General features: G+C 60.0%; 1 protein-coding gene across 1 annotated transcript; it reads left to right on the forward strand.

Annotated features, from left to right (window-relative positions):
* Positions 1-530: 530 nt before the first annotated feature.
* On the forward strand, positions 531-4,892 carry SNX33 (sorting nexin 33). Its single transcript, XM_058811125.1, has 2 exons — positions 531-2,087; positions 4,057-4,892. Exons 1-2 carry the CDS (start codon positions 647-649, stop codon positions 4,308-4,310), a joined length of 1,695 nt encoding a protein of 564 aa, XP_058667108.1. The 5' UTR covers positions 531-646; the 3' UTR covers positions 4,311-4,892.
* Positions 4,893-10,774: the final 5,882 nt, after the last annotated feature.

The raw sequence follows: 10,774 nt of genomic DNA on the forward strand, positions 1-10,774 counted from the left end.
CAGACCCCACCAACCATCGGGAAAGTCGGCCCGGAAAGGAATTGCAAAATCCCGGGATCACCGGGAGGTTGGGCAGGGTTTGGGGTCGCGCCCGGCGCTCTCCCAGCACCCACCGACGGGAAATTTAGTGTGTTTGACCCACAGGAGCCCCGAGAAAAATCGCTTCGGATTTATTTCCTCGTTGGCAGCCGGGGGTTTTCCTCCCGGAGAGTGAAAGCTCGGGATCAGCCTCCCAGGGAGATAAACCCTGCGCGGACATGGCAGAGCCCGGCTCTCGGGCCGGCCGGGATCCGCATCCCGGAGGAGCCAGGGGAACGCCGCTCGCGTGACCGGGGATCTTGTTTTCATCCAGGGAATGCCGTTTTTAAACGGGGAATGTTCTTTTTAACCGGGGCGCCGGGATCACGGGGGGTCACTTGGACATAGGGACATTGGCGTCACCTCGTAAGGGATTTCTTCTCCACCTTTTTTTTTTTTTTTAATTATTATTATTTTCCTGGGAAAGCGGCCAAGCCATTTCCCACAGCGCGTGGTGGTGATCCCGGAGCCGCGCTAGCCCGCGGTATTGCCGGGATCGGGGGGGTGTTTTGGCCGGGGGGGTTGCGTTCCTCTGGCTCCCCCCCCTCTTCCCGAGCCGGGACCGGCCATGGCGTTGAAAGCCAGAGCGCTTTACAACTTCCAGAGCGAAAACAAAGAGGAGATCAGCATCCAGGAGAACGAGGAGCTCGTCATCTTCAGCGAGAACTCCCTAGACGGGTGGTTACAGGGCCAAAACAGCCGTGGGGAGACCGGCCTCTTCCCCGCTTCCTACGTCGAGATCCTCCGCTCCCGCTCGGGCTCCAACTACACGGACTATTCCAGCAGCCCGGCCGGCTCCCCCGGGCACGATTCCTCCTTGTACTCGGCATCCCCCAACCCCGGCATCTCCTACCAGGGCAGTTTTGAGGACGATGATGATGACGATTGGGATGACTGGGACGACGCGTGCACGGTGGTGGAGGAGCCGCGGAGCGCGCCGGGCACCAACGGGCACCCCTCGCCCAGCCTGCCGTGCCCGGCGGCCTATGGGCACCACCAGCATGCCGGCTACCGGCCCAAGCCGGCCCTGGAGAGGCAGGACAGCATGAGCTCCTCCAAGAGGGGCAGCGTGGTGGGCAGAAACCTCAACCGCTTCTCCTGCTTCGTCCGCTCCGGGGTGGAAGCCTTCATCCTGGGCGACGTGCCCCTGATGTCCAAGATCGCCGAGACCTACTGCATCGAGATGGGCTCCAGAGGCCCGCAGTGGAGGGCCAACCCCCACCCGTTCATCTGCTCTGTGGAGGACCCCACCAAGCAAACCAAGTTCAAGGGCATCAAGAGCTACATCTCCTACAAGCTGACGCCCAGCAACTTCAACTCTCCCGTGTACCGGCGCTACAAGCACTTCGACTGGCTCTACAACCGCCTGCTGCACAAGTTCACGGTGATCTCGGTGCCGCACCTGCCCGAGAAGCAGGCCACCGGCCGCTTCGAGGAGGACTTCATCGAGAAGCGCAAGCGGCGGCTGATCCTCTGGATGGAGCACATGACCAGCCACCCCGTGCTCTCCCAGTATGAGGGCTTCCAGCACTTCCTCTGCTGCCGCGACGAGAAGCAGTGGAAGCTGGGCAAACGCCGGGCGGAGAAGGACGAGATGGTGGGCGCCAGTTTCCTCCTCACCATCCAGATTCCCATGGAGCACCAGGACCTGCAGGATGTGGAGGACCGCGTGGATGCCTTCAAGGCCTTCAGCAAGAAGATGGATGACAGCGTGCTGCAGCTGACCAACGTGGCGTCGGAGCTGGTGCGCAAGCACGTGGGGGGCTTCCGGAAGGAGTTCCAGAAGCTGGGCAATGCCTTCCAGGCCATCAGCCACTCCTTCCACATGGACCCTCCCTACAGCTTGGATGCCCTCAACAACGCCATCTCCCACACGGGCAAGACGTACGAGACTGTGGGGGAGATGTTTGCTGAGCAGCCCAAGAACGACCTGTTCCTCATGCTGGACACTCTCTCCTTGTACCAAGGTCTCCTCTCCAACTTCCCAGACATCATCCACCTGCAGAAAGGTAAGGGGGCATTCTTCTCCCCAGGAATGGTCCCATGTGAGTGGGAATGGTACTGCAAGTGGGATGGGGATGCAATGAGGCCTCTGTTGGGCCTTGAAGGGAATGGGGAATAGGGATGGGAATGGGGATGGGAACCACTGCCTATGCCTCTTAGGGGCACGGTGTGGTCCCCACTGGCACAGCCCTCCAGTCAGCCCAGCCTGGCAGAGTCTGCTAGGGCTGTTGGGTCCAGAGTCTGCCCCAGTGATCCTGTGGACTCTGTAATTGCTGCTGGTGCTACCCAAAGCACTGCTGGGGTCGTCAGCATGGATGTCACTTCCCCCAGACTGTGAGCAGGAGCCAGCACTGCTGCTGTTGGGTCTGAGGTGACCTGCCCTGCACCTCTTGTGCATCCCCACCCACTGCCACTTGTCCCCCCTCATCCTCCCTTTCTGCCAAGGCAGAGAATGGGTGGCCAGCAGGAATACCAGAGCTTGCTCCCCCAGGGCTGGGACATGGCTGGACATGGGCTTGGGTTGGTCAGAGGGCCCAAGGGGGCAGGGCAGTGGGATAGGGGACACACTGAACCTCTGGGGACAACCAGGGTTGTCCTTTTCAAGAGTATATCCCTGCACCTCCAAGCCCAGCAGAAGGGGGTTAGCACCCCCAGGGCATCAGAGCTCCCCGCGTCCCGTTTGTCCTGGTTCCCTGGATTTGGTGGGATCAGAGGGGGGGAGAAGTGTCAGTTGTTCTCTCCCTGGGGCAGGCAGCAGGCAGGCAGGGCTCGGTGTCCCTTTGCACCCAGGCAGCCAGCACTGTGGGTGTGGGGCCAAAGTCCACACACACTCCTCCCCGCCCAGCTGCCCGCAGCAGGGAGGGGACACCCACACCAGTGTCCCCAGAGTGTGCAGGACAGGTTTTCCCCAGGGTGAAGCCAGGGCTGTTTGTGTCCAGCATGCAGGGATGTCTGTGCATCACTCGGCATCCCTGGGGGAGGCTGGGAAGGCAAAGGGCGCAGGGAGGATTCAGTCCTGCCCGGGCAGCTTCCCTGCCTTTCCTCTGAGTGTTGTTTACCCATGGAGAGGGGCTGGATCCTGTCCGGAAGCGAGGCCGCGTGGGCACAGCGGAAGGCAGGATTTGGCCTCCAAACTTTGCTTCTTCCTCCTCCTCCTCCTCCTCCCCTCTGGGAGCAGGGCTGGCGCAGCGGGAGCGCTGTAACCCCGGGTCTGGTGCTCCCGGCAAGGGGCAGGGAGAAGGGAAGAGAGCCCAGAGCGGGCCAGATCCTGTTTTTAGTTTTTTAGCCTCTGTGCTAATGAGGGGGAGGAATGCAGGGCTGGAGCCAGGCAGGATTCTTTCGAAACCGAGCTGTAAAAAAACATGGAAGGAGAGGGAAAAACTGGTGTCAGAGCATCAGCTGCCTCTGGGAGTGGGAGATGCTTTCCCAGCTGACCTCCAGACAGCACCACGTGCCCTTGCCACATCCTGGTTCACTGCTTCCTTGGGCTGGGGTCTCCCAGGGCTGCTCCTGACCCCTATTCATGAGGTCTCCCAGGGCTGCTCCCGACCCCTGTTCATGAAATGGCATGGAATATTTGGAGGGCAGCCTTGGCTGGGCTGCTTCACTGTGCTAACACTGCCCCATGTCAGCTTTGCACCCCAAGCCTTGAGTCACAGCACTCAGGAGCCCAGACCCCCAAAACCGGCTATACATGAGGCTGATTGCCCAGGATGGAAAGGGAGCTGGGGATGCCAGAGTCAAGAGGGAAAAAGAGGGGAAATGCTCCTGGTCTTTGCCATCCAGGAGGAGAGGGAAGGGTTTGATGGGCAGGGGGAGATGCAGGCAGCTCCCTCCCTGCCATGGGGCAGGTCTGTGCCTCTTCTTTGGGGCCAGGCTGGTGCCCCAGCACGGGGGGCCATGGGCTCAAGCAGGGCTGCCCAGGGAAGGGCCCGAGGGTCGCACCCATCCCCTGACGCTGTCCTGCCCCGGCAGGCGCCTTCGCCAAGGTGAAGGAGAGCCAGCGGATGAGCGACGAGGGCAGGATGGACCAGGAGGAGGCGGACGGGATCCGCAAGCGCTGCCGCGTGGTGGGCTTCGCCCTGCAGGCCGAGATGAACCACTTCCACGAGCGCCGCGTGGCCGACTTCAAGAGGATGATGCAGTCCTACCTGAGGCAGCAGATCGTCTTCTACCAGCGCGTCAGCCAGCAGCTGGAGAAGACGCTGCGCATGTACGACAACCTCTAACCCTCATCCCGCCCTGCCCGCAGCCCCCGGGGCTCCTCGCACGGGCTGGAACTCACCACGCTAGTGACCAAATGACTCTGGGCTGCTCCCCCTTCCCGCGCTGGCAGGGAAGGGCTTGCCCGCGGGCTGGCCGTGCCACCTCTTCCTTTCTTTCTTTCCCTGGCGATCTCCCACCCTGCCACGGGTCTGGCAGGAGTATGAGGAGATCACTAGAGGGACAGGTGGGGAGGTAACGGTGCTGGGGTGTCTGTCCAGTGATTTTTAGCTTTCTGAAGCCCACTCTCCTGGAGCAGGGGTGGGTGCATCCCAGCCCGCTGGGAGGAGAAATCCAAGCGGTCGACATTTTGCACACTAAAAGCTTTTCTGATGGAAAAAAAATAAGAGAGAGGAAAAGAGATCTTTATTTGGAAGAGATTTTTTTTTTGTTTGTTTGTCACAAGATGTTTTCAATATTTTCCATTTTTCTGCAGCATTTTTACTGATCAGTTTTTAACTAGATGCACAGAGGCAAAGAGAAAGCTCTTTCTCAAGTATGGCTGCTGACTGGGAAAAGGGAGAAAAAAGGAAAAAAAGGGAAAAAATAGCCCCACAGCCTTTTCAATAAAATCATTGGTAGAAAAAACACCCACCTCCTTCCCAGAGATGTCTGTGGAAAATAGAGCTGCTCCAGGATCCCAGGGAAGGTTCTGCCTGAGCATCCCCTGGCTTCCAGTCAGCTTTAAACATCCCCGTGCTGTGGGGGGAATGACCCTAGGAGGGGTTCCCACAGCAACCCCCCTCGTGCTCTCTAAACAGCCCCCCAAGGGGCAGATCCTGCCCCTCTCTGCCCTGGCTGGGACAGTGTGCTGCTGCCTGGAGACAGCAGGGCTGGCACGGGGGCCTTGTTTTTGAAGGGAAATGGCTGGGATAAATCACAGCGAGGAAAGTTAGGGCCGCCTTGGCCTGCCTCCAGGGATAAAATTAGCCCCGGCATGCAGGCCAGCGGGGTATTGTTAAACTAACAGCGACGCTGGGAATGCTGCGGGCTGTGCTCCATCCTCCCGAGCCCTCCCTGGCCCCAGGCTGCAGGACAAGCACTCTGAGGTACAGCCCTGCTCACAGCCTCCATCCAGGCAGGACGTGCTTCCTCCTGCATCCCACAGCCAGGGCAGGCCCCTTCACCGTGGCCCCATCCCACATCAGTCCCATCCTAGCCCAGCCTCATCCCACCCTCACCACATCCTGACTTGGCTCCATTCTGCCCCATTCCCAGCACGTTCTGGTACCATCCCACCCTAACCCAATCCCATCCCAATCCCATCCCATCCCCATCCCACCCCATCCCAATCCCATCCCCCCCCAATCCCATCCCATCCCAACCCTGTTTTAGCCTGGCCACATCCTAGCCTGGCCCTGTTCCACTCTAGTCCCATCCCAGCCAGGCTGCATCCCTACATGGCACCATCCCTCTCCATTTCCATCCCAGTCCCATCCCACTCTGGCCCCATCCTATGCCAATCCCATCCTACTGCAATTCCATCCTACCCTGGCCGTGTTCCACCTTGGCCCTGTCCCAGCCTGGTCCCATCCTGCCCCAGCCCCATCCCACCCCATCCTCTTCCTCACCTGACCAGATCCTTCCTTGGCACCATCTCACCCCATTCCCTCCTCATCCCATCCCCATCCCAGCTCAGCAGCCGTGGGAATGGTGTCTGACCCTGTGCTAATCCTGCAGGAGTGACGTGTCCCCAGCCCTGCTGGCCCTGCTCTGGGTGACCACGGTGGCCTTGGCCCCATGCTGAGGCCACAACGTGTCCCTTCCCCCAGCCCCGCTCCCTCTGGAGCACAATGGCACTGGGGCTGAGCCTGCCACCGCCGTCCCCGGGCTGGCAGCCAGCCTCTGGCACTGCAGGCGGCCTCCAGAGCTGAGCCAACATCCCAGCTCCCCTGGACTGCCTGAGCAAGGGCATCCCCTGCCTGGGGAGCCCTGTGGGAACTCGGTCCCTGGGATGTCCTGGAGCTGGGCTGTGCAGCTGGAGCAGGGAGATGTCCCAGCACCCCAGGAGTTCATCCTCTGCTCTGGTGTCCTGTCATGGGGACAGGGATGGGATAAGGTTCCTGTGGGCTGCATGCACCCCTTTGGAAGGCTGTGCCTCAGTTTCCCCAAAGGTGCTCTCTGTGATCCTTCAGCATCCATGAAGATCTCCCTGCTCCACCATCCACCCACTCTGTACCCTCATGTCTGGGTCACACTCCCAGGACACAGCAAATCCATTGGCTAGAACCTGTATTCCATTAGCATTCCTGCCTTTTCCCACCTGGCAGTAGGCAGCTGGGCCTTCACTGCCCATGGTGGGCATTTCAGAGTCTGCCTTGGCCAGATGGGGAGGCTGAGCATCCTGCTGCTGCCCCCCATACTTCCGACAGCATCCTGCAAACATGCCCTGGGTTGGAGGATAGACCCAGCCCCGAGCATTTTGGTGGCTGTCCCAGGTGCAGGATGGTGGTGGGGAGGAGTCTGGGGCTGTGCACAGTGCTTCACATGTCCCAGCAGTGTCTGTCACAGCCTCTGTTATCTGTGACACTGGCTGTTCTCTGCTCTCACAAGAGAAAAAAAACCAGGGCATGGAGGGCTGAGAGGAAGCACCGGGGACACGGAGCAGATCCGTTTCCTCCTCCCACTTCCCAAGGCAGCTCCTGCGTGGGAAAGCCGAGGCTGAGGCCCTGTGTGAGTCCCATCAGTGCTGACAGCAGGACTGGGAGGTGGCAGCAGTGGTGGTGGCTGGAGCATCCTGCCTGGAGAGCGCTGCAGCCAGCACCAGAGCCTGTGCCTGCCTCCCTTCCTATGTGAGGCTTCCCGGAGCTCCTGTCTTGCTGCTTCTCTTTGGGCTCTCTCCACCATGGGAAGAAAACCTGGCATCCTCGTTCTGAGCTCTGGGAGCCCAGGGTTTGTGCATGGGCCAGGTTATCAGGCTGTAGGTACCTCCTGTGTTTGTATCCCGAGCTCACCAAGATGCTCCAGGGTGGGCAGCATCAGCCAAACAGCTGGAGGGCAGAGGATGGGAACGCTGGGGCAAGCAGAGCTGCTGATCAGAGCGCTGTCAGCCACACGGATCCACCCAGCAGTGCTCAACGATTCGGGATCAGCCGCCAAAGGAGCGCGGTGACCCAACCCAGCTCCTCCCAGCGAGGGGAGCGCAGGGTGCAGCTGCTGCTGCGGCGGGCAGGATGGGGCTTGCTGTGCACACCGCGCTGCCACGGGGCTGGAGAGGCACAGCCGCCAACGGGGAGCGGGGAGCACCCCCGGGGGAGCGGGGAGAAGCCCTGCCTGCCCGTCGGGGTCAGCAGCACAGCCCTGCCTGCCCGTCGGGGTCAGCAGCAGCTCGGGGCATGGAGCCAAGCGGAGTTTCAGTGCCACCCCCACCGTGCCACCCCTCCCGCCCAGAGGAGTGATTCCGGGCGGATGCGGGTGGGTGGACACAGGCGTGGATCAGGGCAGAGGGAGACAGCTCATTCTGCCAGCTCCAATCTTTTAATTGCTGTGCTTCTCAAATATTTCCGAAGCATGACCCTGAGTTGGCTCCTCCAGGCAAATATACAAGCAGCAGCTGGTTGCCTTGAGCACCCCTGTATTCTCTTGGCTGTGGATATAATAAAGCTCCCTCCTGCTCCCAGCCCAGGGAAATTATGGTGGATCAGTGCTGTCTGTTTTAGGGAATAAGCTGGAAACCAGCTCTAATGGGGGTATGACCCAAGCCAGCTCCTCCCATGAGTGTGAATGAACCTCAGGTTCCCCCTGCTAGGCACAGCCAGGTCAGGTGAGGTCAGACCCTGTCCCAGCCCTCTGTGCCTGCCCGGATTCCCTCTCTGCAGTCCTGGGAAGGTGCTGGGCGTAGGGAGCTCAGTCCTGCAGTGCCACGGAGCTGTGTCTCCGGGTGTGTTGTTTGTGCAGGAGGGGTGGGGAGCCCAGGCTCTGGGCTGTGGTTATCCCTCCGTCATTGTCTGTCTGCCTTGCAGTTGCTGGGTGTGGAAACAGAGGTCAGGCTCAATTTGTCTGAAATTTAAATCGCAGCTGGCCTGGGGAGCCATGGCAGGCACAGGGATGCTTTCTGGTGGCTGGGTGCTCGTTCCCTGGGAGCTGGGGATCTCCTGCGGCCCTGCAGTGTAAATCCGCGTGCTTTATCTCCCATGGGCAGGTGGTGGGACAGATGCCAGGCTCCCGGGGCCAGCAGCGGCCCTGTGTGCGTTTGTTTGAGGTGCTCCCAGGGTGACGTTCCAGCTCTTCCCCGGGGCTCCATCCCGCCGTGCCGGGCTCGCTGCCAGCCGAGCCTGTTCTGCCGGCTGTGGGCACGGCTGGCCCCGATCAGACAGGCACGTAGCAGGCAGGGAGGGCTCCGGCATCCCGGGGCACTGGGCTTGGCCTGGAGCCCACTGGAGGTACTGAGCCCTGTCACACCAGGCAGCTGTCAGCTCGGCCCTGGCTCTGAGCTTTCCTCATCAAACAGCTCCTAGGAGGATCTGACCCCCCCCTCACCTGCCTTGGTGTCCTCCTGCCCTCCCAGGAGACTGTCCTCATCATCTGCCCTCAGCCCTGTGCCCCCTGAGGCACCCTGGGATGCTGCTCCTGGCTCCTGGTGAAATCCAGAGCATCTCCTGGGCTGCTGAGAGCTGCCAGGGAGGTTTTGGGATTGGGACAGGGAGGCTGGAGCCCTGGGACCATGCCTCCCCAAAACAGAGTGGCGTTGCTGTGAGCTCAGGGGGCTTCTGTGCTCACTCCCAGAAGTGTGGACAATGCTGTTCCAAGCTCCTGCAGCTGCTGTGGCCCAGAGCAGTGGGGATTTTGGAGGCGTGTGATGCTTCCCTGGGTCCCAGTCTCCTGAAGCCGGGCTGGGAATGGAGTCCCACCTTTGTTGAACCCCTGCATTTGCATGTCTAAAGCTCCCCGGAGGGGTTTCAAAGCCAAAGGATCCATCCTGCCCCGGGTGAATTCTTTGTTTGCATTTGAATAGGTGCCTGGAAACTGGTTCAGTCACCCGAGCTGTGACAGCCTCCCCTCCTGCTCTGTGTCCATCTCTACCTGTGAGCCCCAGTGCCTCCAGATCCTGCTGAAACCTGACCTGAGACCAGCTGCTGGTGTTCCTCACCCAGCAGAGGTGTTGGACCCAGCCTGTCACAGGTGGGATGGCCCTGGGGTTATGGTCCCCTTCCTTCTTCCCCAGATGCTCTCCCAGGACTCTGGGGACAGGCTGGGAGCACTGGGGGTGTTCACCTGGAGAGGAGAAGGCTCCAGGGAGATCTTAGAGCCCTTCCAAAGGCCAAAACAGGCTCCAAGGGACCTGGAGAGGGACTTTGGACAAGGTCCTGGAGTGACAGGACGGGGGGTGAATGGCTTCCCACTGCAGAGGGCAGGGATAGATGGAATATTGGGAAGAAATTGTTCCCTGTGAGGGTGCTGAGCCCTGGCACAGAGTGCCCATAGAAGCTGTGGGTGCCCCATCCCTGGAAGTGTTCAGGCCACGTTAAATGAGGCTTGGAGCAACCTGGGAGAGTGGAAGGTGTCTCTGCCCATGGAAGGAGGGTGGAACAAGATGACCTTTAAGGCCCCTTCCAACCCAAACCATGCCATGATCTTCCCTGAACCTTTGCCAGCTTTATGGCCAGCTTGGCAGGGAAGGGCCTGGCCAGGAAACTTCTGAGATTGATTGGGCTGTGGTTTGTGTTTCATGTCCAGGCAGGAGCCCTCCTGGGCCCTTAGCCCTTCCTCAGGTGGTGGGGTGGCAGCACAGAAGCAGCATCTGATCCTGCAAACCTGGAATAACCCAATCCTTCAGTTCTGAGGATTTAAACTTTGCCAGCAGAGCTTGGCCCTGGAGAGCTGCTGTCCTTTTTCCAGGTTACTGCCTGTCCTCCCCTGACCTCAGGAAGGGGATGTTTCCCAGCAGCAGGAATACAACCACAAGCCTTAAAAATAACCTGGTTTGCTTTCAGTGTTCCTTACAAAATAGGCCACGTTCCTTCTGTTTAATCCCTGGGCACGAGGCGAGAATCGCTGGGAAGGAAAACACACCCCTTGGTGGATGGAGGTGGACGCAGCCCCCATCCCTCACTGTGGGGATGGAAATAGGGAAGAGAATGAAAACGTGTGTTTGAATGAGATGGGGAGGTGCAGAGCTGTGATCTGGAGTCAATGGCAGAGGTTGTCCCAGCCCTTGGGAGCAGCACAGCCCTGGCAATCCCCCAGTGATGGCCTGGGCAGCACGGTCACCCTGACCCTATTTCACACAGGGGAGAGGGAGTAATTTGCCTCTGAGCAGAAGGAAACCTTGTTTTTCCCTCTAGATGAGGCAGGAGAGAGTTTTGGAGGTGGGGAGCAGACATCCCTCAGCCTCCCCCTTTGGCCAAACAGGCTCAGAGGTGCCAGATTTCCACCGTGCCCTGTCCTGTGGGGACACGGGGAGCCTGCCTGCACCCTCATGGCTTTGGGT

The sequence above is a fragment of the Ammospiza caudacuta genome, chromosome 10 (genome assembly GCF_027887145.1).
Source record: "Ammospiza caudacuta isolate bAmmCau1 chromosome 10, bAmmCau1.pri, whole genome shotgun sequence".
NCBI classification, from domain to species: domain Eukaryota; kingdom Metazoa; phylum Chordata; class Aves; order Passeriformes; family Passerellidae; genus Ammospiza; species Ammospiza caudacuta.

Bases quoted from the DNA above. Each gene is read 5' to 3' on its own strand.
- SNX33 (XM_058811125.1), top strand. From the start codon at position 647: ATGGCGTTGAAAGCCAGAGCGCTTTACAACTTCCAGAGCGAAAACAAA. The intron at 2,088-4,056 runs GTAAGGGGGCAT...CTGCCCCGGCAG, and splicing joins CATCATCCACCTGCAGAAAG to GCGCCTTCGCCAAGGTGAAG.